General features: G+C 49.5%; 1 protein-coding gene across 2 annotated transcripts; it reads left to right on the top strand.

Moving 5' to 3' along the window:
* Nucleotides 1-913: 913 nt before the first annotated feature.
* Nucleotides 914-23,492, top strand: CD101 (CD101 molecule). Of its 2 annotated transcripts, XR_011728303.1 has the most exons (10): nt 914-1,334; nt 2,410-2,787; nt 3,682-4,098; nt 6,886-7,269; nt 7,985-8,368; nt 9,326-9,730; nt 14,513-14,920; nt 15,988-16,383; nt 17,119-17,553; nt 18,979-19,066. XR_011728303.1 is itself a non-coding variant. In XM_071756435.1 (9 exons), exons 1-9 carry the CDS (start codon nt 1,289-1,291, stop codon nt 19,173-19,175), a joined length of 3,015 nt encoding a protein of 1,004 aa, XP_071612536.1. In that variant the 5' UTR covers nt 916-1,288; the 3' UTR covers nt 19,176-23,492. The 2 variants fall into 2 exon arrangements, 1 of the variants encoding a protein (XP_071612536.1); XM_071756435.1 differs by lacking the exon at nt 17,119-17,553 and having other exon boundaries at nt 916-1,334; nt 18,979-23,492.
* The last annotated feature ends 3,362 nt before the right edge of the window (nt 23,493-26,854 follow it).

The following is a 26,854-nucleotide window of genomic DNA, read 5'->3' as shown; positions in this document are numbered from 1 at the left end:
GGTTGTCATATGAATCAGTTTAATAAACAGGGGAAGGAGGGACCTTGTGTTTGTTCTGGTTTGTTACACAAATGTTGCTCCCTTCAGGAGTCCTGTGGGATCAAGCACAAGGACTTGTTTTACAGTTGTTTTCTGCTTTTGAATCCCTGAGCTAATTTAGTCACTCAGTTAGTGCCCTGGCAGCATGGTGAGAACAACATGGCTCAGGGGCACGTGCTTTGTACCGCTGTCCTTTCTGGGGAAAAAAAACCCCAGAACCAAACCAAAACCACCCCACATCCACGACAAGCCCTCCTCTAAATTCCCCAAACAAATGCTTTCAGAGAGTGCCTCTGGTTTGAGCCCTTTGCTAGTGTTTGGCTATATGCCTGAGGGGCTGGGTTCCCTGGGCTGGGACGTGTCCCTGTCAGCCTCCCACCATGTCCCTGGCACCTGCCACCTGCCCGTGCAGTGCTGACAGAGCAATGCCAAGCAGCAGCTGATGCCATTGCAGTGGCCTGGCCTGGCCATTGCCTGGCCTCAGCCCTCCTAGTGTGGCTCCCTGTGGCCTTACTTGGTTGAGTGCTGCTGGTCCAGGGTGCCCCACATCCAGGTACCTGCCCATGGGATGTGATTACAGCAGGAGAGCACTCCCAGCTGATTTCTGGATGTGTGGTGATCCTTTGGGAGCCGAAAAGCTGATGGGGCAGAGCTGGCTGTTACAATGGAGAGTCTCCTGCCTGTGTAGCCAAAGGGCTGGTGGGGGTGCTGTGAGAGAGACACCCAATTTAGGGTGCCCCACTGTACCCTTAGGCGGAGCTTGGTCAGACATCCTTGGTATTGTCAGTCCTCAGCACTGTGCCAACCCTGCCTGATGAGGCATCATGCTGGGGGGTGAGCTTCAGCCCTAGAAATCTGCACCCATCCTTCTCTGGCATCTGGCCTCTCACCCTCTCTGTTAACAGGGAGCAAGCTGCTCTGTGCAACAAAATGAGAGTTGTGAGGCAGAAGGGGACAGTTAATCCACGGTAGGTAGTGCTGGGCACCTGGTGTACCCACAGCAGCAGGAGAGGCCTTGGACATCACCCTAGCCCGGGCTGGACTGCTGGCTGCCACCTCCCCAGAGGCGTGTTACTTTGGTGCTGCGCCCCACTCCCCAACTTCTCCCTGCTATTTCTAAGCAGAGGAAACCACTACTGCTAAGTAGCTTCCTCCCTGCTGCTTTCAAAATAGCGTAGTTGCTGTTGCCATTGCTCATGAGAGCCTTCCACTACCCCTCTGGAAGAGGACCTAAGAAGAACCATTTCCCATGGGGCTGGCAGGGTGCCTGGTAGCTGCCCTCCTCCTCCTCCTGGGTGAGTGCCCTGCACTGGCATGTGGGCTTTCCTATGGCAGATGAAGGGAAGTACCCCCTTGGTGTAGACGGGACATCTGTAGGTGGGTGGTTCAGCGGGAGACTTTGCTGGGACTGTGGGGTTTCACTCCAAATCAATAACTCCAAACCCTGGCAGGGTTTCTATGAGGGGACATGCATGTGCCCCTGTTGTGTGGCTGCAGAGGGAGTTACCTCCCCCCTACTTCTCTTGGGAGGTATTTTCTGAGGGTTTCAAGCTGTGCTGCCACCAGGTCTCTTCTCTGGCTTGGTCTCTGTGTTTAGTTTTTGATTCAATGTGTACCTCCTATGGTCGTTTTCCTCAGTGTGCATTCTGGGCCTGGAATAGAGATGTCACCAATGTGATCTTTACAGGAGGGGAGCTTGCACAGGTGGCCATAACTTCCCCAAACTGTCTGTATGCAGACATGGCAGACCCTTGATGTCTCCCAGTGCCCCGTGCCTTTGGAGGAGCTCTCGCTTGCCCACTTCTCTTATACCCTCCCCGATTTTTGCCCATGGAGCACCTCTGCAGCACCTAGCCTGTTGTTTTCTTCTGCTGTCTCACGTCCCTTGGCTTCTGTGTTGCATATCCTTCTCTGGCAATGGTCAGCTCTGGCACCTGTTCCCTTTCCATCCTCAGCTTGTGCAGGACCTAAGTGTTCGGCCATCCTAATTGTAACACACAATCTTCCTCCAGTGATCTCAGCCTGGCTGCTGATCTTTCTGAATGGCTCTTTTAGAGATGCTCTTCAGCCATGAACAGGCTTGACAGCCCCCTGGCCATGATATTCTGGTGTCTGTCCTGTGACCCAGTGTGCAGGGAACAAGGAAGTTCAGAAGCCTATTGTTACAGGACTTGATCTCACAGTTGCAAGGGCTGCGAAGACCCTTGGCCTTTGTGCCTCAAAGAATGAGACTGCACAGCAGTTCTTTGCCGACCCTCTGCAATTCTGTGCAGTCCCGTGCACATCCAGACTCATTGCCGCTTTGGGTGTACAGCCTTCAGGTAGCTTATGTCCCTGCAAACAGAGTGAGTGCTGACTGTTTGCCAACAGGTTTGAGCACTGGCCAGCGGGTGGTAACTGTTCAGAAGGGGCCCCTCTACCGGGTGAGGGGGTCCCATGTCACGCTGTGGTGCAAGGTGAGTGGCTACCAGGGCCCGTCAGAGCAGAACTTCCAGTGGTCCATCTACCTGCCCTCAGCCCCAGAGCGGGAGGTGCAGATCGTCAGCACCGTTGATCCCTCCTTCTCCTACGCCATCTACACCCAGCGTGTGCGCAGCCGGGGGATCTACGTGGAGCGGGTCCAGGGAGACACCGTCCTGCTGCACATCACGGAGCTGCAGGACCGGGATTCTGGGGAGTACGAGTGCCACACGCCCAACACCGACGAGAGGTACTTTGGGAGTTACAGCGCCAAGACAAACCTCTCAGGTGAGTCCTGAAGGAAAGCCCCACTGCCTGCCAGGCAGGCAGGTAGGCATGAAGGTAGGCTTCCACTGCTCCTACTTTGTGCTGGGTAGACCTCATCTCCTGGTTCTTGACAGAGGGGCAGCTGGGCAGAGCTTAAATGGGACTGTGGGGACAGATTTTTCCTTTCCCTCTTCCTACTGTGGGATTGCTATCCTACCCTTGGGTGGCAATGATTGGGATGCCCTGAAGTCCCTCAGCAGGTTCCTCTGGCTGTTGCCTCCCAGCCAGGGCAAGGGAAGAGAGAGGAAGTCTCCGTTGTTGCATGGCCTGATTTTAACTTCAGTTTCTGACACAGTCACAGCATTTCACAACCAAATGCTCGGGAGACCAGGAGTTTTCAGCTGTTTGTACATTGGCTGTTATCTTCTCAGGTCAGGATATGGGACCCAAGTGGGATACCCATAGAGGGAGAGACCAGCTTCTGCAAAGCACTAGGAGAGGGAACACAAGAGTGGAGAGGCAAAGGGAAAGGGCCCTACTGTGAGCCCACCAAGAATACACAGTGGTATGGCACTTCTCTCTGTTATTTGCCTCTGTTTCCTCCTTTATCCTGGTGGTGTGCCAGCCTGCACTTAGGACCATTAGGGGCTGTTCATTAAGCTCCTTGGGACTGCCTAATTAATACTGCCCTTAGTTTGAAGAGGGTGCTACAGAAAGATTCACAGTGCTGTCTTCCCTGCTGAGGTTTTAACCACTTCACACCTTGGTGCAGGCCTGTCAGGCAGCTACAAGATATTTTTCCTACACTGTCAGATTGCTTAGGGCCCAGCTGCAGTTTTGTAGTGACCAACAGGTTGCTGTTGAGACTGAGAGTTTTTCCTGTGACCCCCTGCTCTGTTTTTCCCCCATGCTCAGTGATTGCAGACACCCTCTCGGCTTCAGTGGCACCCCAGGTCCTCACTCGTGCTGAAGGGGAGGCAATGAAGCTCACTTGTGAGGTGTCCAAGTCCACTGCCCAGCACACACATCTGTCTGTTGGCTGGTACCATCTTCAGGGAGCAGGAGAGAGCCACGCTGAGGAGGTCCTTACACTCTCCAAGGACTTTGTCCTTATGCCAGGGCCCTCTTACGCACAGAGGTTTCTGGTGGGAGATGTGCAGCTGAACAAGGTTGGGAACACCACCTACAAGCTCTCCATTGAGAGAGTGAAGCTGTCTGACCAGGGGCAGCTGTACTGTGAGGCAGCAGAATGGATTGAGGATCCCGATGAGACGTGGAAAGACATCTCCCGCAAGCAAACAGGGAGGACATCGCTGGAGGTCACAAGCCAGGGTAAGGTCCTTGCAAAAACCCATGTGTTGGCCCTAACTCTTTCATGCATTCAAGGCTCAGTAGCAGCAAATTTCAGTGGTCTTGGCCTGGTGGCCCACTAGTGAGTCTGGCCACCCCTGCCAAGCCCTGAGGGGGTGGGCTGGGCTCAGGGTCATGGCAAGCCCTGGTTGAGGAGCTGTTGGTGCTTCTCACATTGGGCATTTACACAGTTGAATCTCTGCCAGCAGTGATTGTGTAACCTCATGGGCCCATGCAAGGTGTTAGCAAAGAGAGTGTGTGCCTGCAGCAGCCTTGCTCCTTGGCAGAATTGAACTCCAGTGAGCAGAAAACTGTGTTGCTAGACTGCCCTGAGGGTCTCGTGGCCTCAAAAACTGAAGTACGCAAGTCAGCTGCCTGTTGTGATGCACTCGCCCTGGGCACTGAGGGACACGAGGATGTGATGTGTGTGCTATATGGCTGTAGTATCTGCTGAAGGTGGCTTATCTGTCAGTGCTGTCACCAGTCTGCTGGTTTCCAGAACAATTCGTGTTGCTGTTTATTATGACATTTCTGTGTCTCTTCCTAGTAATTAGTATATGACAGTAATCGGACTGTGGGTCAGATTGTGCTTTGAAATGGGTGCACCAAGTTTGACTTATGCTGTAGGAAAACATAGTATTATGTATTTAGAAAAAGGAGACTTAGACCTGCTACCAGGTATGAGATGAACTAAAATAGGGAAGTGTGAAAACCAGCCCCTTGCCAGTGCTGCCTGCCCATTCTGCCCTGTCACTACCAGGCACCTCCTGTTCCCTCTACCCAGCAGCTTCTTGGGGATTCTGGCATCTTGGGGATTCTGGCAAGCTTTGCATCACCTTACTCAGGGCTAGTGGGAAACCTCCCTACCCCCACTGCTCTGGGATGGTTACTGCTCTGGGTGTTTGTTGTCTCTGTCTCTGCTCCTGTTGAGCACCATGTCTGCCATCCCTCCTGTGACAAGCCCTTTGCTGACTGCAGTCTCTCACCCTGCTCTTCCCCCAGCTGCATCTGAGTAGCTGTCCCCGGAAGAAGGGAAAAATCTCTCATTCCCACCAGAAACTTTTGCTTCAAAGCAGCTAAGGCAAGGCTGCGTCTAGTTGATGTCCGTTAACATATGGGGTAGATTGTAGTAAAATGGGAGCAAGTCTCTCACTGAAAACCTGTGTGTGGCTCAGGGGAGCCGATGTATCGGGGGGAGGGAGGCAAGTGCAGTCTCCTGCTGTCAGAGCCTATTCCCAAAACCTGTCTGACTGACAATACGTTGTTCCCCCTATGAGGCACTGTTTGCAGCAATGGCTTTCCATGTCTGCTGCTGTCTGGCAAGCAATGGCAGCTGGTCAGCTTTCCTGCATCTGGAGGGTTTCCTACGTTCCTTTAGAAGGGTTCATTACCTGTAGTGTGTCTTTGGATAGTGGTGCCACAGGATTGTTTGGAAACAGAGAAATCTTGTCAGAATTTAATACAGCCAACTGCTTTGTTCGTTTCCATAAACTTTCTAGCAAATATTTAGGAATACCAAACATATTTGCAGCAGCTGAGATTTCTGTTCACAAACCGTTTATGAACCAGTGTTTAAATTCACTGGGTATTCTGTTTCCAATAAATTATTTGAGCCCTTCCAGTGGCAGTCATGGAGGTGCTCTGTTTTACCTCTGAACTACAGCATGAAACCTTATTGTTAGACATGGGGAACACTACAGTGACCCAAGGAATGAAGTGGTATGAGCCAGGCTGTCTGCCCAGGGAGCTGGGGTTCAGCCCTGCCTCCTTTTTTTTAACCCCTGCCATGGTTGTGTGGGGTCATGACAGAGGGTTTCAGGGTGCCCTGTGAGGCTCTGCCTGCAGGCACACTCCATCCAGGCCAATGCTGGGAACCAGGAGGCATTAGCAGCAGAGACCCACCTGTGAAGAAGATTGTGTCATAGGATTCAGAGACAGGACCCTTTCCTCAGGTGTGACTGACTGCCCAAGAGGGTCTGCCAAGAGAAAGATGATTGTGCTCTACTTGTCACTACCCTCTTTGCTCAGGACCTGCTGCTGGTTGGTATGGGAGGCAGGACAGGGACTAGGAGATGAACTCCACTTCCTCTTGCTTCTCTCCAACCTGCCCATGCTGTGGCAAGTCTTGATGTTTCTGGTTTCTGTAGGAACTAACTCAAAACCTCTCCAACTCAGAAAGCATCTCTTGCCCACATCCTGCAGCCAGCAGTGAGGGCTGCAGAATATGGGGCCAGCAGCATCAGCTTCAGACAAGCAGCTTGAATGCAAGCCCTCCACACGTCATCTTCCCCCACAGAGAGCAAAGTTAGAAACACCACTGAGTGATAAAGGCCCTTTGTGCCTCTTTCTGTTTTAAGGGATATTTGATTATGAAGCAGAACAGCTCCAGGAGGTGAGATAGAGCAGCTTGCCACAAAAGCTGATGCCTCTGAATTCAGGCAGCCCTCAATTTGGATGCCTGAGCTGAGCAAGGGGGGTGGCTGTGGCATCCTGGTTGGTTCTCTGCTCTGTGAGGGTTAGCTGCTCCAGAAGGGGAGATCCTCCTTGGGGCTCTGTTTCTTCTACTTGTAACTGCTAGTTAGTGCCTGGAGCTGGCAACTGTCTTTCCATGGATGATTTTTTTCCAGCCTCATTCCTTTTCAAATGAAACAAAATGCTTCAATAGAGAATTCCCTCCTCTTTCCCTCTGCATGGCCATCGGTGCTGCCAGGCAGGAGGGAAGACAGGGCAGGGCCACCCAGCACTCTTTTTGCTTTTCATTGCTCACAGGCAGAGACATCACCGTGGACATCACTGCTGCTGAAACTTCTCTTTCTGAAGGTGACACCTTGCAGCTAAATTGTATGGTGGGAGTCCAGAAGAGCAGCAGCAGATACTTCCAAGTGCTTTGGCTCCTCAATGGTGTGGAAGTGGCCAGGGTTGATCCCCATGGGGTATTGGTTTGGAAGGAAGAATATGAGGAGAGATCCAAGCTGGGGAACCTGCAAGCATTCAAGCGCAGCAACACAGTTTACGTCCTAACCATCTATGAGGTAGGGCTGAAGGACAATGGTACATACCACTGCTCTGCTTCAGAGGTGAAGACTCCTGGAGACTTTGACAGCATCCAAACCAAACTGTCATCAGGCATCCAAGTTGATGTGAAGCCAGTAGGTTAGTAAATCCTAATGGATGCTCTTCTGGGTAAAGTCTGCAGTGCTTCCTGATAGGGGAATGCTTCAGATCTGGCTTCATCTTAGTAAGGGCAACACTGCTGTTAGTGCAGAGAGTATGAATGTGGTGTAGATTTTGGTAGATAAAAAATCGGAAAAGCACTTGTTCTGGCAGACATTAGGGTGATAGATGCAGCAGTTGTCAACAGAGCTGTCAACCCATAGTTCAGTCTCTTTGCAGTACGTTTTGGGGCAACTAGGTAAATTTCTAGGGACTTTGGGTACTCCTGTGTCATTGACACAGCAAGTGGTGAGCAATGCCTATTGCTGCTCCTGAGGATTACAGGATGACACAGCAGAACAGGTACTTTTGGAAGGGTGGGATCACAGCAGTTTTCACCAGTGGACCCTCCCTGGTTTGGAGGGATGATTAGTGAGAAACCTCTCAAAGATGATTGAAACCTCTTGGTTTCCTTGTCATAGCTAGATGATAATAATTCTGATGTAGCAGGAGAAAGGAAAGACATTAAAGAGGAAAAAAAGCTCCCAAAACCCTCTCCAAAGTTGTAAGAAAAAGCTGGTTGGAAAATTTAGACAATTATTTTCCTTTTCCAGTCACAAGATTTATCTAGTCTCTCTGTTTAATGCACAGTGTGTCTGGCTTTCTCTAAGGAGCAAACCAAAATCCCCTCCTACTCTGTAACTGTTGTTTTCAGAGAGCCGCATGCGCCTGTCCGTGTCCACCAGCACACCACACATCATGGCAGGAGATGCCTTGATTCTCCTTTGCGAGGTGCAAGGAGCGACCAGCCCTTTGTCTGTCCAGTGGTGGCACCTGCCACCACAGCACCTGGGTCCCCGCGTGCCAGTGGCCACCATGTCACAGGACGGCACCCTGAGGCTTGGCAACACCTATCAGGACAGCAGGGCTCGGGGAAGCCTCCGGCTGGAGAAAGCAAATCCTGGCTCCTTCACCCTGGTGATCCCCAACACATTGGATGAGGGGGATGGCGGGTGGTATGGATGCAAAGCAACGGAATGGTCCCGAGGCCAGAGCTGGACAAAGGAGGGGGAGACTGCAGTGACAGTCAGCTCCATGGGTGAGTTGGACCATGCCTATTTCGGGGCTGTCAAGCTGGACACTCTAGAGACGAGGCTGGAGAAGAGGGTGGGAAACATATGACAGACATCTGCTGTGCCCTGAGCTCCACTGCTCCTACAGGATGACCTGAGCTTATCACTTGGTTCTGGGGTGCTTCAGTTTCTCCATTTCTAGCAGGGTGCTTGAGTCCTCCATGACATGTTTTGGGAGAAATGGGTGGGACACAACAGCTAAAATGCCCAGAGATGTGAAAGGCAGTGGCTTGTTCTGCAGGTCTTTCTATCTGTCTCATTGACTTGAAATATAAAATATCTGCTCTAGCAGCATGATTACTGACATTTAGTAGGCTCAACAAAAGCACTTACTGAGTTTTATGGTAGTCTTTGTGAGAGATACACCTCTGGTGCTGGCATCTGATCGATTGCTTCTCCTGCTCTTGTTTGAGCACAGCTGCTAATCTCCCTGATGTGCAATGCCCACACCCTTTCTCCTTTTGATTGCTAGAATAGCTGCCTTTATGGAGTGGCAGCTTTTGGCTGGGTTTTAGTGTGTTCTTCCTTTTATTGCTGCACTGGGCATCTCAGAGCACCAGATGGGCCATGGGAGCTGTTAAGCTTTTGTGGAGAGTGAAAAGAAGCAGCAAATGGGGCAACATCAGCAGTGGATCCCTGGTTCTCTGATGTGGGGCAGGACTGGGGAGCCTGGAAGAGAGGGGGCATTCAGGGTTGCCCAGGGGCTGGGGTGCAAGAGTGGGGAACAAGGTAGGAGAGGGCCATGGACCACATGGGACTGGAAGAGCACAGTGCAACTCATGGGAGAAGCAGCTTCAGCAGTGATGCAGCAGGACTGCTGGCAGCCACGGGTGGCTGTGGCAGTGAGGACAGTGAGGCTGTTGGTGAGATGGCACAGGGTAGGATTTCTGTCCTGGCACCAAGGACTCTCTCTTTCTGAGCAGGTCTAGGTCTGCGTGCCACGCTGAGAAGCCGAACTGCCACCGTCAGATACGGTCAGAGTTTTGAACTCATCTGCCAAGCAAGTGCCAGTTACACCCTCGAGGAGGTGCCGTCAGCTGTGAGGTGGCTTTTTCAGCCCGATCTGCCCACCAGTCACTTCCAGGAACTGGTCCAGGTCTTTCCCAATGGCACAATGGCCTGGGGGCTAGCACAGCCACACTTCCAAGGGAAAGCCCAGCTGACAAGGACTGCTGCCTCTTTCAGGCTGTGCATCCACAATGCTGTTGCTGCTGACAAGGGGATCTACCAGTGTGAGGTGGAGGTCTGGAGGAGGAACACCCTGCCAGTGGGGCAGCCAGCAGCCACCACCAGCTCCAACGCTGTGGGAATAGAGGTGGTGCTACCAGGTAAGCAGTGCCACAGGTTCTTCAGCAGATCTCTCTCTTTCTGCAACTTTAAAGCCATCAAACACAACCACTACAAGCAGAACCACTGGTGGCTGAGGTGTCCCCATTGGAGTTATCTCCCAGGGCTACATGAGATGGTGCAGCCTGTTCAGTTTCTTCCTCGGCACCCTTAGCCCTGACAACACTCATGGAGGCAAATTTGGTGGTGGAGAGTGGCAATGTCTATTTGTTTGCAGATTATGCCAAGCACATGGGGATTAGTTTTGCCACTAGCAATTTAAGCCTTGTTTCTGGAAAGAAGTAGTCCCCCCAAGGAGCCCAGCTGAATGCTGGGACTGGGAGGGAGGCTTTTGGAGTGGTGGAGAAAGACTGGGCCCTGAAGCTGGTGCTTGAGAAATTACTGTATCCCCTTGACCTTTTCCATGTATATTCAAGGTGAGCTAGAGAAGCTTCTGGGCTGGGAGCCAGTGCTGAGCCATGAGGTGCTGGGAGCTCTGTGTGGAGGTGTTTTTCCTGGGCACGGCTGGGCTGTGCAGCCGGGGCGGCCCTGACCAAGGTTCCCTTTTATGGGCACCTCTGCAGTCACAGTCAGTGCTGCTGTGCCTGCCAGCATCATGCGGGGAGGAAGCCTCATCCTCTTATGGAAGAGGGAAGTTGCAGATGCACCCCAGCCCCCCAGCCAGCACACTGTGTGCCTGCTCCCCACCACCTCGGCAGCAGCATGGTGGCAGCTTGCCAGTGCTGGCAGCTGGGGCTGCTAGAGGAACTGAAGGGGTTGTCCCAGTCAAAACCTCTCAGCTTGTGGAGGCAGGCATGAGAATGAGGTTTGGGGTGGGGGAGGTTGTCCCCCTCCCCTATTCCCCCCTTCCCTGCTTGTGTCTGTTCTAGCAGCAAAAGAGAAGTCTTACTCTTTGTTCATGCATTAAGTGCTCCTTCCTCTAATTTTTTTTATTTTTGCTATCCCAACCCAGTGAACTGAAATTATGCTTTTTTTGTGTTTTTAATTGATGGGTTTGCTGTAGCATACGCTGATACATTTTCTTCCCTGTTCAGGCTCATTTCCATGGTGGTCTCCCTCCTGCTCAGCTGCTGCTCTTTCCTCACCCACGCAGAGCTGGGTTCTGGGGTGCTCAGTGTTACACCTGAGCTACAGCTGGCTACTGTCACTAGGGATGGTAACAGATAGCATCTGGGAATGTACATTAGTAGTGTGAATAGCATTAAGATGGGCAACTGTGTTCATACAGCATCTATGCAAAGGAGAGGTAGCAGCCGAGCAGAAGGATATCACAATATTTGGCTCCAAATGTATTGCAGCTGTGACTGGATACTGTAATGCTGTAAAGATGGTGGGAACTGGGAGGGGGCTATGCACAGTGGGAGGTGCCAGCTGTCTCTGCCACCTTCTCTCTCAGAATGGCAACATGACCCCAGCGACAGATCTTTGGGAAGGTAGAGAAGTAAGTCTGGGAAAGAAGGTGGCTCTAGCAGCAATGGGATGAGGTAAAGCTGCAGAAAATGAAGTTGCAAGTCATGAAAATCGCCAGGCTGTTTCTTTATGTACAAAATCCTCCAGTTGAGAGCCTGCAGAGATACTGGAGTGCTTGACTTTTGCTTCAGCACTTTGGTTCACCTGTCTGTGCTTTAGGAGCTTAAATGCCCTTGTGGATCTGGCCTGTAGCTTCAGATGGGAAGAACATGCATGACAAGTCATTACAGGAGGTGAGGGAGGACAGGTCTTTTCCATTTCTGAATTCTTAAGTAGTTCAGCATCTGACTTTTGGTGAGGTCTCATAATTAATGCTCTGGGCAGGCAAGAGGCTGCCTAGCCCTAGCAAGGGAATGCTTCCATCAGCCTCTCAGTGCAGCTGCCCACGATGGCTTCCTCCAGCTCCAGAGTGAGCCTTGGGGAGGCTTTGTCCCATCCACCCCTTTAACCAGCTCACATGGGTTGGTGAGTGACCATAGCTTTCTGTGTGCTCTGCTGCTCTTGGGCTGGGTAGAGAGCACAATGTTAGCAGGTAGGGTTCACAGTGAGAAGTTTGACTTGGTTAAATAAACTGAAAATGAAAGGGAAAACAGCATCTCTTTCTGTGCCAAAGGAAAAGGCAGGCAGCTGTTCTGCCCTTTATAGTATTTGATCTTTAGTGGTAGCAAGATGAGATTTGGAGCTGAAACAATGGGGCTTTGCAGCAAGTGCTCTCCTTCCTCCTGAGGTGATCTTCTCCAACAGCATAACAGCAATTTTGTCTCATTGAAATGAAGTGCTCACAGCAGTGGTTTCCCATGGCTCCTCTCTGACATCTAGTACTTTTTGCTTCTCTGGAATATTTCCTGCCCTGGTAGGTGTCAGGCTGGACCATAGTCAAGTCACTTGCAGCCCCTGGGCATTTTGCAGTCTCCAGTGCTGACAGTCTCGCTGGGTTTGGGGAAAGGTCCTGCGGTTTACCTGCCCATCCCAGGCCCCTGCAGAAGCACTGCTGGGAGGAGTTCACTTGGAGAGAGGTGCACATTTTGGTCCAACATGGTCCTTCATCTGACTTTCCTGAAGCTCCTTTTTGCTGGGAGAGGTGGCAGAGCTGCTTGTAATGAGTAGTGAGGCTGCTCTGCTGGCGTGCTTCACCAAGCAGCTGGGAAAGGCACATCCATGTTTCTGGCATAGGAAGGCAGTACCCAGTGTCCTCCACCTCCCCTGGTTTTGCCTTCTTCTCTCCAGTGGCCTTTGAAATGGGAGTAAAGTCACCAGCTGAAATGCCTGGGAGTATTTTTTTTAATTTCCTTTCAGCAGACTTCACTTCTTCATCCCTGAATAAATCTCCTGGACTTCAGTAGACTGGCTGAGTGGTATTCCTCTGTACTGAGCAGCTGAAGTTAAGAAGCAAACACCTTATTTTTTTCCCAGTTTGTCTGTTACAGAAACACAGAGTGGCTGAGATTGGCAGGAATCTCTGGAGGTCATCCGGTCCAACACCCTGCTCAAGCAAGGCTACCTGGAGCAGGTTGCCCAGAACTGTCTCCAGACTGTTTTTTAATATCTCTAGTGTCTTCAAATATTTGAACTTACTTAGAGCTGGTTCTATTCTGGGTATGCTTTTAGGTACTGAAGTTGGAAGACATCAACTTGATCCTAAGGGCACTCATGTCTGCTTGATTTCTGTGTGTGTTTATCTGATGAATTTGCATGGTTTCCCAATTGGGGTGATGGCTCTATCATTTCTTCTTCTTCTTGTCCTTACCTGCCTCCTCGGAGCAGCAAATGTGCACTGTGAAATGCAGGACAGCACTTTGCTGATCCCTTGTGAGTCTCCACCTCCCAGACCTCTCCTGGTAAATGTTACTGCTGAAATCCTCACCACTGAGGTTAGGCAGTGAGAAAACACTGCAGCATGTGCAAGTCCTGCTGTGGAGGAGACTGTAAACCTCTTGGTGAAAATGTGTCTGTCTGCAAAGTGGAGATAAGATAGAGGAAGCACAGTAGAGTTCAAAGAGAAAAGAGCAGTGTAAGTAGGTGTGAGCAGGGAGATTTTGTTGACAAATCTGAAATGAAGGCAGAGGCAATGTGCAGCGGTGTCAAGAGCCATCAGTTGGGGTATTTTGCGCTGACTGGTCTCAAGAGAGACAGTGATGGCCTCTGAAGTGGATTCCTTGAGTTTTGACACAAATTGAAGGAAGGGGAAATGCATGGGCCGTAGGTCCACAGATTCTTTCCCTAACCTGCTGCTGCTGCATCCCCTGGGGAGGTGCCGTGGAGGAGAGAACCCTATTGAGTCTGCGGCTGAGGACAGGGGGCTTGAGGCACTATGGGGGGCATTTCAGTTTGTCCTTTGCAGCCCATCCCCAAAGCAGCACCCAGGGGCTGACCTTAAGGGAGCTCAGTTGCCCCCAGCCCCAGCAGTGCAGGGCATTCCACTGCTCAGCTTGTATGCAAGGAAAATACTAAGAATGGAAACTTCGCCTGATAGTATCTCATGCTGAGTCATTTCTGCCTACACGTGGGTAGATATGTGCGTGGCACTCCTGGCCTCATCTCAGCAGGGAGGGAAGGTGGTTGAAGGCCCTTTAGAGACACCGTTTTGCAGCCTTTCCAATGCTAGAGGACAAGGAAAGTTGCCAGCAATAGGTGATGTGTGGCTGGAAGAGAGTCCCTCAAATCAGGAGGGACACAGGTGCATTGGGAACAGCTGTGTATCCTGGGGGGGCAGAGCTGCCAGCAGCACCACGGCTCTCCTCTCCTGAGCAGCTCAGTGATAAAATGAATGATTACTGAGTGTAATCCTAGTGGATGCTTGGGACTGTTATGTGGTTTCTGATAAATAACCACAGCAAACACCTGAGATGGCAACTGTTGGCAAAACCCATGCGGGCTCTGTAGTCTCCCTGAGATAAGACACTTGTTTACAGTCTCCAAAGCTGTCAGCTGGTTTTGTCACTTACTTGTGAGCCTGCTGATAGAAGCAATGGTTGTGTTTGCCTTAGAGGGCTTGTCTCCAAGCTCCAACACACAGGCTGCCTCCATCACCCTGTTCCTTACCCACTGTTCCCCAGATGCCTCCTCTGCTCCTCCCCTGCTTTGTAGCACCAAGTGATTTCCCCACCAAAGTTCAAATAAGGATGTGTGAATTTGCTTTTTCCCCTCCTTCCCTCACCACCCCTGCTCCAGTGTTCCCTAATAGGTCTTTGTCCTCTGAGCACCTTTCTCCTCCCTCCTTTTTCAGTGGGGATCTCTCAGACCAGCCTTATTTCTCTCCTTGCTAGCATGATTATTTTGTTTCTCCATTTTAGAAAGCAAGCTTCGGGTAGCTACAAATGACAGCTCTGTGGAGATTGCCAGTGGTGCTGACACAGCAATTGAGTGCAAGATGGTGTCTGCCCCCAGTGGTTCTCAGTTTGCTGTTACCTGGTACTTCCTACCTCCTCCTCTGGCAGATGAAGCTCCCTTGGAAATTGTCAGGGCCAACTACAGTAGCATACTGGAGTATGGGGCTGAGTTCAGCTCTCCTGCACATAAGTCCCGGTTCCTGAGCCAGAGAGTGTCCAGCAATGTTTTCTGGTTGTGGATACTCTCTGCGAACCCTGGGGACCAGGGCAGCTACTACTGTGTTGTAGAGGAATGGCTCTGGCTGGCAGATGGCTGGTACAAACTGGGAGAGGGAACATCAGGAAGAACCACGCTGGAGTTCAAGCTCCCAGGTGAGCAGATGGTTCTCTCTTGTATAGGTGCCACTGGAGAAGGTTGGATCAGTTTATCAGGATCCCCACCAGGCCTCTCCTAAGCTGGTAGGGCTTAGGAGAAGGAGAAGCAGCAGCTTTTGTGTTGGATCTGAGGCTTAAAGATGCAGGAGGTGTCAGTGCCTCTCAAAGGGAACAGGGAATTAGGAGGATTTACCTCATCCTCACAAATGAACCAAGCCAGCATTTTTGCCACTGGCAAATCACAGAATCTTTCTGGTTGGAAGAGGTCTTTAAGATCATCAAATCCAAGTGAGTCATGGTGTTTTGGTCCAAAGAATGACTTGTCACTTGTTTGGAGGGGGTGGGAAGTATTACAGTAGAGAGCTGTGAACGGTGGGCAGAGATGACTGGGGAGGGGGAGGAAACCACCCCAGGGAGGATGAGCCACAGGACTAAGAGCCCTATGGATGTCCTGCAGAGGCTTTTGCAAGAGGTCATCCCTATCCCCCATGGAATCATAGAATCATAGAATTGGCTGGGTTGGAAGGGACCTCAGAGATCATCAAGTCCAACCCTTGATCCACTACCACTGCAGTTACCAGACCATGGCATTGAGTGCCACATCCAGTCTCTTTTTAAATATCTCCAGGGACAGAGAATCCACCACTTCCCGGGGCAGCCCATTCCAATGCTTGGTCACCCTCTCAGTAAAGAAATTCTTTCTAATGTCCAACCTAAACCTCCCCCGGTACAACTTGAGACCGTGCCCTCTTGTCTTGCTGAGAGTTGCCTGGGAAAAGAGACCAACCCACCCCCTGGCTACACCCTCCTTTCAGGGAGTTGTAGAGAGTGATGAGGTCTCCTCTGAGCCTCCTCTTCTCCAGGCCGAACAGCCCCAGCTCCCTCAGCCTCTCCTCATAGGATCTGTGCTTGAGTCCTTTCACCAGCCTAGTTGCCCTCCTTTGGACCTGCTCCAGGACCATGCTTTGCTTCAGAAGATTTTTCTCAGCCTGTGAGGGCAGGCAGGAGAATTTCAGTGTCAGTGCAACGCTGCAACCTCTGTTTCTTCTTGCATCCCACTCCAGAGCGTGAACTGCAGCTGGAGAAAACCAACCACAACATCTCTGTGAGGGAGGGTGAGGAGGTGACACTGCACTGCCTGCTGCAGGCTGCTGGCCTGCCTGCCACCCACCTCTCAGCCACCTGGTTTCGGGAGGAGAAGGCTGGCCACGCCAGGCCCCTGCTTGCCCTCCATCGCGACGGTGCCATCGAGTACCCCCAGGAGAGCTTGGCGGGGAGGCTGCACCTCCGCCGCCCCACTGCTGGAGATTTCAGCCTGACACTGCACAGCGTGCAGGAGGGGGATGCTGGGGTGTATCACTGCCTGGTGCAGGAGTGGCAGCAGCAGAGCGAGGGGAACGACTGGGTTCTGCAAGCCTTGGCACGCTCAGGGTACATCCAGCTCAGTACCATCCCCCCAGGTAATGTGGTTGGCTGCCAGGGGCTGCTCACCCCACTCCAGTTCCCCCTCTGCCTTTCAGTGGTGTGTGTGTGTGTGTGTGTGTGTGTGTGTGTGTGTGTGTGTGTGTGTGTGTGATAGTGGCAGCTCTCTGCTGGCAATGCCAGCTGCAATGCAAGGATAAAGTGGGGTGAGGAGGATTTGCTTAAGGGATTGCAGAGGGTGTGGGGTGGGTGCTGGGGAGATCATCAGAATTGTGGTGGGAGATAGGGGAGGGATGGAAGCCCTTCAAGGGACATATGTATGGGCCTGGTAGGGGAGGCAGTGACACCCCATTCCTAGTCCCCCTGGGCTGGAACCCAGGTGCTTGACATTGTCAACATTGGACATGGTGGTCAGATGAGATACCAAGAGCCACTAAGGCACGTGGTCCAAAAGGCACTACTGAGTGCACTTGTCTGCAGTGCTCTGTGGCTTGTGGGCTCTCTGTGGGACCATGGGCACAATCCCCTGCTCTCAGTCATTGATTGAGGGCAGAACACTGTTTTTGGGAAAAAAAAATCTTCGTGTGATTTTTCTGGCAAGTACATCTTCAGAGAAGATCTTTGTCCTCTTGAGGCAATTTGGGGTGAATGCTGGCTGCAAAGACAGAGCTGAATTCTGTATGCAGCATTTTAAATAAATAAAAGCAAAGTCACAGGGTTTTAGGAAAGTAACAGGAAAAAAAAATACTCTTGTTACCTCTTTGGGGAAATAGGATGCTCAGGTGATCCATGTGGAGGAAAAAAATGACCTGTGAATCAGTTGTGTTGTACCCAGTGGAGAGGATTCTGCTGTTCTTCTTGGGCCTTCAGCCCTCAAGTTGCCATGCTTGAAGCCAGCCTGCCTGCATACATGTGGTTATAGCTTCTGCATTGGTTATAGCTACTGACTGAACTGGGGACTCTAGAATCTCTTGTGCATGCCTGTGGCACAGGCAAGAACAGAGCTTACTTGCATAGCTCTGCATTTACAACAGAGCTAATCTGGATTTAAGTGCCCAGGGAAGGACTGACAGTACTTCACTCCCCTACTATTTTGTTCCTGCTGTTGTCCGTCATGGCTCCCTATAGCACCTAGATTTCTCCTTCATAAATTCCCTCTGTCTCCTGTTACCTCTTACTGATGGAGTAACTACTGCTCAAATAGCTCAGTAACTGCTCAAAAATTCTCCTTCAATTTTTGTATAAGTTTTTTTGCCAAGTGCTTTTCGTGGCTTTCACAAAATCCAAGAGGGTTTTTTTTGTTTTTGTATTTTAGTTTTTTTTGTGTGTGTGCACGCATATGTGTTTCTCCAGAGAGGCAGATATCTCAAAATGCCCCTCTGGCTCTCAAATGTCAGCTTTTCAGAGTTTTCTGAGGGGTAATGACATATCCACGTGCAAGTATACCCATAATCAGTAGTAACTTTAATCTCTGATGCTGCCCTTTAGTATACCTCCTTGGTGATATAGAAGCATTCATGTAGTGAAGACTTCTCCTGTTTTCCTATGGGACAGTAAATTCTGATTTTGTCTGTATGTATGGGACACAGAAATTCAAAGGGTAGAAAGATAAAGGCTGGTTTCACAGCTAGGAGTATCTCCCAGGTTGGTTCATCCCGAGGTATAAGTTTTCACACCTGGCCTGCCAGGCTGTGTTGGTCCCCCATGAACAGCTTCAAACCAGCAGACCTGCATGATCAGCATGGTACTGCAAAGCAAGTGTAAAACATCTGCATGTCTTTACCCTCTTGGGTAAAGGGAATAATTGTGAGGAGCAGCACTTTAATAAAACAGACCTAAAGTAGCTGGCTTGGCCTTTCATGGTAGGATGGGTGCACCTGAGGTCAGTCTGTCGTGCTGAAGCTTCATGACAAGTGAGAGTATTTTGGTATCCAGGATTAATGGGTGGCTGTAAGGAGATCAGAACAAAACTGGAGAGGATCCAAATTTTCAGCTAGCATGGTACTGATCAATCATGGGTTTTTTTAAGCACCCAGAGGGTTCACCAGCAGTACAAGCAACTGGGGAGCTGTTCTCCTGGAGCTTCTGGGGGGATAGGGATGATGTTTTACACAGCTGCCTGCAGCTCAGCATGGCTGAAATACCATAGCAGAGAAGAAGAGGCAAGGAGGGGAAGGTACGTGGAGGTGACAGGAACCTCCTTGATCTGTTTTCCTTTGCTTTCTTCTGGTCCCTCCTTGTTCAGTGGTGCAGCCTCTGATAGACCTTTACCCTCACCCTCTTGTCAGTGGTGTCAGGCTGGGATCCAGGGCTGAAGGGTGCATGGCTTCTCCTCACTGGGCCTGGTCTGGAATGGGTTAGCTAAAAAGTCATGCTGTTTCTGTTGGGATGTTTCAGCTGAATGAGCTGGGGCCCTATCTGTCTTCCCAAAACAGGAAATTGAAGCAAATTGCCTGTTTTCTCACCCTCTTCTCCTCAGGTAGTCTGTGAATTCTTGAAAATTGGTAGCTGTGGAAGATTGAGGGAAAAGTGTTAAGACGATAACCTATGGAAGCAGCAGGAGAGAAACTCAAACTAGCTTGGTGTTTCACTTTTTTTTTTTCTTTTTTTTTTTCTTTTTTTTCTTCCCTTAGAGTCAACTGTTTTGTCTAGGATCTGTTCATCACCACCACTGCTGAACTTCATCCTGTACTTACCACTGGTTCTGGTCGTTCTCGTGGCCCTTGCTGTCTTTTGCTGGTGCTTCAAGGTCAGGAAAAGCACGAAGAGCTACATCACAGGAGATCAGATGATGGAACTGCAAGGGGCTGAAGGGGTCAACAAAACTTAGCTGGTCTGTTATGGCAGATGTAGCTTGAATAAGTGGAGCTGGACAGCTGAGGAATACTGAGTGTTTGCAGAGAGGCTTTTTATTGTTTTGTATTAGCTCTTGCAATGAATTCTTGATATTGTGCATTTACTTTCAGTGCAATGAAGCAGCTTTGAATTACTAAGCAAATAATTTTCATAACAGGTGTTCTTGGCTCTTAAGTTAGATATCCACCCATTTCACACTCTGTTCATTGTGGCAAATTTGAGGTCTTTGCAGGATGCAAAGCTTCCTACATCTAGAGTTTCCTGCCGTAGATGGAAGTGTTGTTTCTCTACAGGTATAAGGCAAAACAATCAGTTCTTCTTGCATTGTGACAAAAAATTACCAAATAGCTACTCATTTCAGATGACTTGAAAACATTTATGTGGTGTGCAAGCAGCAAACCAGCAGCAGAGCTGGAAAACGGGGCATTGGTGTCCCATTTAAAGCATTGCACTTGCCTATGCCTAACCTTTCTGGGGAAGTTCTCACACTGCTGTCCGCTTGTTCTGAGAGCACCTCAAGTACCCAAAGAAGATCTTCCAAAAGGAAATAGGTCTTCATCACAAAACCTGCCACAGGAATGTGAGGACTGAACAAAGCTGGCTGGGGCTGAAGAAGGTCCATAGCAGGGGGACCACAGTAATCCACAAAAAGTGAATAGTCCCAATAAGGGACTTGGATCTCAGAAGGAAGACATGGATACCAAGCCATCATAGATATGAGCATACAAAAATTTTCCAGCTCCATCCCTTGCTGGGACTGCTGAGGGAGAAAGCAGCCCTCATGCCTGGGCTGTCTGTAGATCAGGAGCCTGCACAGCTGGGACCTGACACTAGGCACCTACAGGCTGTACCATGTAATAAAAGCCATATGTGTGGTTGCAGGACAGCTCCTCTGTGTTCTGGAATCCATCTCAGGCTCACCTTTTCAAGGCTGAGGAGTTCTGATATCTGAAGGCTGGCTGGCTGATGCATTAGCAGAAAGGAGATTTCAATGCAGTCCCTATGAGTCAAGGGATACTGAAGCCCTAATTCTGCAAAGTGGGATGTGGTCTCAAAAAGGTATAAGGTCAGGCATCAGGGTGGCACTCAAAGCACTGTCCTCAGACAAAAGCAGCTATATGGCAATCACAGCAGATGTTTACAAACACTCTTCTTTTGACCAGAGGAAGGATTGGAGATACCACAGGTCCTGTAGGTCATCTGTTCAACTCCTTCACTTTCCTTAAAATCAGAAAAGCTGACTGCCCTGCATCCTAAGGATCTGTGAAGTGCTTCAGTCTCTTTCTCCTTGGAGAAGAACTTTCTGCATAAGTTTGCAGACTACTGCTCTTGTTTCCCTGGTCAGCCACTTGTGTCTGTGCTGGCTGGCTCCAGCTTGCTCAGCCTTTCCCTGTGGGTTTTGTATTCTGGACCCTGTGCAGCTTTCCCCTTTTCTGCCCTGCTCCCAGCTGTCTCTCCCACACTGTGAGTGCTCAAAGCCGCACGTGGGGCTCTCTGCAGAGGTTTCCCCCCTGCCTTGTGGGTTATGTCCTGTTTACACATCCCAGTAGGATGTTTGATTTTCTCTCTGTGTGTGACAGCACGGCACTGTTTGCGCTTGGCTCGCCATCAGCAAGCGCCTCTCCTGCAGATTTGCTGTCTAGCAAGTCGCTTCTCCACTGTGTGTTCAGACTGTTGACTTTTCCTATCTAATTGAAGTACCGTTTGCATGGGTCTGTTGAACAGCTTTCTGCACCAGTTTGCAAAGGATCCTGCTGTCTGTTTGTCTTAGCCCTGTCTCGATAATGCTTTAACTCATGGACCAGTTTCAGTCTGTTTTGACAGAGAAGCAGATGCTCCCAGGACATTAAACTCCTACAAGTTGCATAAAAAGCAGTAGCTGGATAAAGGTGAGGAGACAGGAGAGTTGTCCAACCAAGGGAAGGCTGCAGTGTGAGTTGCCTGACAGCCAGCTATAAGTAAGCTATATGCTGCCTGGTGCCCAGCTCGTAATTAGGGGGTACAGAAAAGAGATGTACGTGTGTTAGTGCATGGGAAAGGAAAGAAGAATTTGGGGCTATAAACAGAACAATTAATCTGTGCACGTAGTGCAATGTACCAATTTCATGCTGTCTCTGTTTTTGTTTGCATTATTTCCCTAGTTTGCCCATACAAGTACCTTGGGAGTATACTTTGCAAACCTTGGAAAGGCAAGAATACATGATTTCTACTGCTTACCCCCTCCCACAATGCTTGCAGCCCTCTTGCAAGGGAGGCTAGATAGGTCTGACATGCTCTGTTCTTGTTTAAAACAAACCAAAGAAAGTTTTGGGTTTTTTTTTTCCCCTTACATTCTTATAGATGCTTGTAAGTACTTTGCCTGTCTCCCTTAGAACTGCAGTTAAGAAGATGTGGTTGTTAGTTTTCCCCTTCTTTTTAAAAATAATTTTGCCCTTTTCAATCAGTGTGTCACACCTCCTCAGGTGTTACTGCTGAAAAGCACTAGCAGGCAGATTGACAGCCAGTTCTTTACATGTCTTAGGCTGAACCTCATAATGACTAGCCTTCTGCTCAAAAATCTAACTTATTTAGGTTGCTGCACATTACGAGAGTGCTGGGGTGGTGGCATGGGACAGCTGCTACCCTGCTGCAGTGACTGTATGTGTGGGTCAGTCTCTGTAAGCTCTGTGAGCCCTGAGTGACCTTTGCTTCATCTCCCAAGGACACCTTGTATCTCTACTGCAGGTCTTTGGAGATGTCTCTGCTGCCATCTGATCTTCATGTAAAAAGCTCCAGATTCTACTGCAATGTGAGATTTTTGTGTCTGGTGGACTGGAGGAAGAAGGTGGGCAGGGAGAGGGAGGTATCTTCATCAGCAGGGCACTTTATTCTTTGGTCTCATTTTTGCTTAGTTAACCAGGGGAGCTTTCTATTCACACAGGTTTAGAGGTTTTAATTTAGGTTTGTAAAGCATGCCTAAGGGCCTTGGTGAAAGGCTCTGAAGAAGAATGTGTGTTTTTGCAGTGGTGGGTTTTTTCCCCTTTATTTTTTTCCTGGCTTTGCTGGATCACTGCCAAACCTTTTGGCTGTACTTTTTAAGATGTGTTTTTTTCCATGAGTGAGCTTAGAAAGAGTTGTAACTTATCACAGGAAAAGCCCCAAAACAGTCCTATTTTTAAAGCGAACATTTCACTCAGTTGAGGTAAATGGGTGAGAGGGAGAGAAACGTGTGTGCATTTTGGGTGAGGGCACAGTGTTGATTTTGCTGCTGGGGCTCTGGGCCCCCTTCACCCAGCCCTATTGCCACCTTTTTTTTTCCAAGTCCAGCCTCTGATGTAAATTATGGCAGCTAATAAAAATATATATTTAGCTGTTATAGCCCTGTGGGAGAAAACAGTGCAACAGCAAGGAGGTTGCAGCATGGCAGTGACCCTGTTGCACCCTGTCCCCTAGGTCTGTTCTTGTCCTGGGCATGCAGCATGTATTGAGAAGGCGCAGAGTTTTTTCACAGGTTTCCAAGCAACTTGAAGGGGCTACAGAGCATTGGAGGTTTGGACCCAAGATGAATTAATCCACTGGGAAATGGCTGCAGGAGGCTACAGAAACACCAGAGCTGTGTGCTGCTCTTTTGTTTCTGTAGGAAGGTATGGAAACTGCAAGGCAAGGGGAGAGCAGCACTGCCTCCCAGGTGAGCAAACACAAACCTGCATCTTGGCAGACCCTTGCTGTTCAGAAGATGGATGATGTGAGAGCAGGACAGGTGGGAATACAGCCCCTGCATTGCGTTGCCTTCCTGGAATGCTTTTATGGCACCTGCCTTTGGGCAGGACCAATACAAGTGTTCAGTGGCTGCTGGTGCTGCTCACCCAACATACAGAGGGACAAAGGATCACACCAGTGACTCTATAAACTTAAGATGGGTGAAGGCTTTTTGTTGCAAGGCTCCTCTTCCCTGTGAGGAGGGATGCTGGGGCATGAAGTAGTTGCTGTGTGGGAGCTGTGGCTTGCAAGCAAGAACGTTCTTTGCTTCCCCCTGGCAGCTGATGGCTCGGGGTTCCTTGCCCTGCTCCCTGGGACCAGAGGGAACAGTAGCATGCTGTCTTGTAGCATGTTGCCAGGGCAAGGTTCTTAAATAAGGTTTCCAAACTTGCAAGACTTGCTTCCAAAGAAATGATTTGGAGTTCTTGGATGTCCCTTCTCAAGCAGCATCTCAATTTCTTCTTGTTAATTACGAGTTGCTTTTGAAATTTGTCATTCAGTTTTCTTCCTGTGATAAAATATTTAAACTGGAAATAAAAATGCAGTTTTGATATGTGTTTTGGTCTTATTTAATGCCATCTTGCATTCCAGCTGCTTTCTTCACATGTCCTTTAGCCTTGGTTTTTGGCACCTCAGACAAAGCAGAGCTGCTGGTGGACTTAACCACTAAAAAACTGCTGCATTGTATCTGCCTACTGCTGTTTTTTGGTCCTTCTCCTCCAGTCCTCCTCTCCTTTCATCAGATAATATGGGATTACAGTCCTGTTGCACAGGGCTGGAAAAGGCAGCCCTTGCCCTAGAAGTAATGCTTTCCAAGGCAGAAACAGTGCAAACTGTGGGACTCAAGGTGGGAAGGATGTGTGAGAGGCAATTTGGTATCTGTGGCTTGCCTGGCTACTGCAGCAAGCAGGAGGGACAAGCTCGGTGTCCTTTCAACCGGTTGCACTCACCAGCAAAGAGGATGCATGGGGTGGTCTGGGACTGGCAAGGTTAATGGCCCACTATCTGCTTGGGCAGGTAAAAAAAACAAACCAACCAACCAAAAATCCTTTCATTGACATTGTTTAAACCAAACACAAGCATGCTACCCTAGCAGCTCCTATTTAGAAAGATGAACTGGAAGCAAGGTCCAGACACTACTTGTGTCTGCAATCCAGACAGGAAACAGAATACCACAAGCAATAAGCATGTGCTGATCTGGACTTTCTTGTTTTTACCTTTTATCTAATATTACATTTTTTTCCCCCTTTGTATGTTTCTAAGGAGAGTTAGATGTTTGTAAGCAATGCTGACAATGATCTGAGCCCTTCTCTACAGCCAGAGCCATGAACTCTTCCAGATGATGGGATCAAGAGCACTGTGATGAAGTTCACTGATGACACACAAGATGGGTGGAGAGGTTGACACCACAGAAGGGAGAGCCACCCTCCACTGTTACTGAGATAGACTGGAGGAGTGGGTTAGCAGGAACTTTATTAAGTTCAGTGTGGATAAGTGCAAAGTCTTGCACCTGGGGACACATAACCCTGGAATGCAGCTCAGACTGGGATCCACTTGGCTAGAGAGCAGCCTCATGGAAAGGGACCTGAGGGTCTTAGTGGACAACAGTCTCAACATGAGCAAACAGTGTGCAGCAGCTGCAAAGAAAGCCAACAGGATGCTGAGCTGCATCAACAAGGGGATCATCACCAGCAGAGACAAAGAAGTCATCATCCTGCTCTACTCAGCACTTGTCAGACCACACCTGGAGTGTTGCATCCGGTTTTGGTCCCCACAGAAAGGATGTGGACAGGCTGGAGAGGATCCAGAGGAGAGTCACGAAGATGATCAGAGGACTGGAGCACCTGCTGTATGAGGAGAAGCTGAGAAGACTGGGTCTGTTCAGCCCTGAGAAGAGAAGGCTTAGGAGAGACTTTATTACAATATTCCAGTACTTAAAGGGCAGGTACAACGAAGATGGAGACTCCCTGTTTACAAGGAGTCACATGGACAAGATGAGGGGCAATGGACACAGTTGCTTCTGGGGAGATTCCATTCAAATACAAGAGGAAAATTTTTCATTATAGAGACAGACATTGGAATTGCCTCCCAGGGGAAGTGGTGGATTCCCCCAACTTGGAAAGTTTTAAGTCTCAGCTCGACAGGATGCTGGGATGTATCATATATACAATAATATTAGAAGGGTTGGACCAGATGATCCTTGAGGTTCCTTCCAACCTGACATTCTATGATTCTATGATGTGTGGGCACAAGCTCACTTGCTGCCACTGCAAACCACTCAGGTCCATCAGTAGCTTTGAAAAGAATTGTCTGAGCAGTGACTATTTTGTCTTTTAGTTGACACTGTGCTTATTCTTCCTGCTGGCGCTGGGTGCAGGTTCTGTGCTGGGGCTGCTGGGCAAAGCAGAGGGGAGAGGAAGGGAGCTGCTCCTCTGACATCTCTGGAGCCTTCCCTCATGATGGGTGCTGTGCTCAGGCCTCTTCTTGGGGATCATCATGAAGGCAAAGCATAGTTGGGGTGGCTGTGAAGCAGGGGATGACCTGGTCCTTCTGTGTGCTGTACCTGCTCCACGTAGGAATGTGGGGAGCATTTTTTTCTAAGACTGTCGACAAAGTGTGGAAATTCACTGGTGAGGGAAGAAAATATTTGGTTTATCATTATTTTAGGTGTGAGGGAATTAATAGGTGAATGATGGTAGCAGTGTGGCAAACCACAAAGCCCCCTCCTGGGATGCTGATAGGGAGGAGAGACCCACTGTCCCATTTGAAAGAGAAGGGCCATGACCAATCGCTGTTAAATGTGGCAGTAATGCCTCACATGGTGGCCAGAGGATAAAAGGCAGAGACAGCCTGAACTGTAAAGACATTTCATTTCCCTGGTAATGAGGGAGACACACTGTGGCTGTGAAGCCAGAGAGAGAGGGACCGTGAGATGCTAATTTCTCTTCCTGCTGCCACTGCCGCTTTGATCTGAAGCAAATGCCCCTTTTTAAATTGCAAACGGATGCAAGTCAGATATCATCCAGCCAGTGGCTTACAGGCTTAATGAAGTGGGACGTACGCTTCTGCCCGATAATGTTAGGAGAGGCAGGCAATTCAGAGAGGAATTACTGAAGGTCTAAAGAGACAGGAAGGATAGGGATGTCACAGGGCACCATCAGTGTGGCACAAAGTCCCCTGCTTTCTGTCCTTATGAAGCTACGAATGTGGCTAAACCCCTAGCACCTCAGTGCCTAGATAGAAAGCTATAAACATACTGTTCTGCTACTAAGCATCCATATATTAAGGCATGCATCCTGTAAAGGCAACACAGTGTTATCCTGCTCTTTGGTGTCCAAGCATGAAGATCAATTTGGTGTGCTTCCCAGGCGAGGCAAAGGTTTGGGAGGCTAAGGAGTTAATTTTGTGCTATTACTTGAACATTTAATTGGACTAGAGCAAGACAAAACTTGTGTCTCAGCTGATGAGCTTGTTCTGGGGCAGATCCAAAGGCTCCTGGGAATGGGGTCATCAAGCCAGAAGCAGTGACCACTTCTTTTTGAGTTTGTTGCATGCAAAGATCTGACCTGTTTTGAAGAACAAATGTCTAAAGGGTTGTTTATTACTCTCACTATCATGAGGCATTTGGGCCCCAGGATCAGGCCACAGGCTGTTGAATATCTTGCATGGGTACTCAGAGGCTTGGGTGGCTCTGCAAGTTGCTACATTGACTTCTTCTCCAAGCAATGATGAAATGATCTTGCTGTTGAAAAAGACAGGTGTGGGTAACAAATCTATTAGGGTTTTTTTTAAGGAGTCAGTGAACATCTGGATGAGAAAAATCTCACGGATGCAGTCTGTGTGGAGCCAAAAGTGTCTCCACAATCTCCATGATGTCCATCATCAAAGAATCTTAACAGAAACTAAGTAGCAATG

The sequence above is a fragment of the Heliangelus exortis genome, chromosome 1, assembly GCF_036169615.1.
Source record: "Heliangelus exortis chromosome 1, bHelExo1.hap1, whole genome shotgun sequence".
Classification (NCBI taxonomy): domain Eukaryota; kingdom Metazoa; phylum Chordata; class Aves; order Apodiformes; family Trochilidae; genus Heliangelus; species Heliangelus exortis.
The sequence above is the reverse complement of the archived record's forward strand: the minus strand, read 5'-3'. Positions and strand labels throughout refer to the sequence as shown.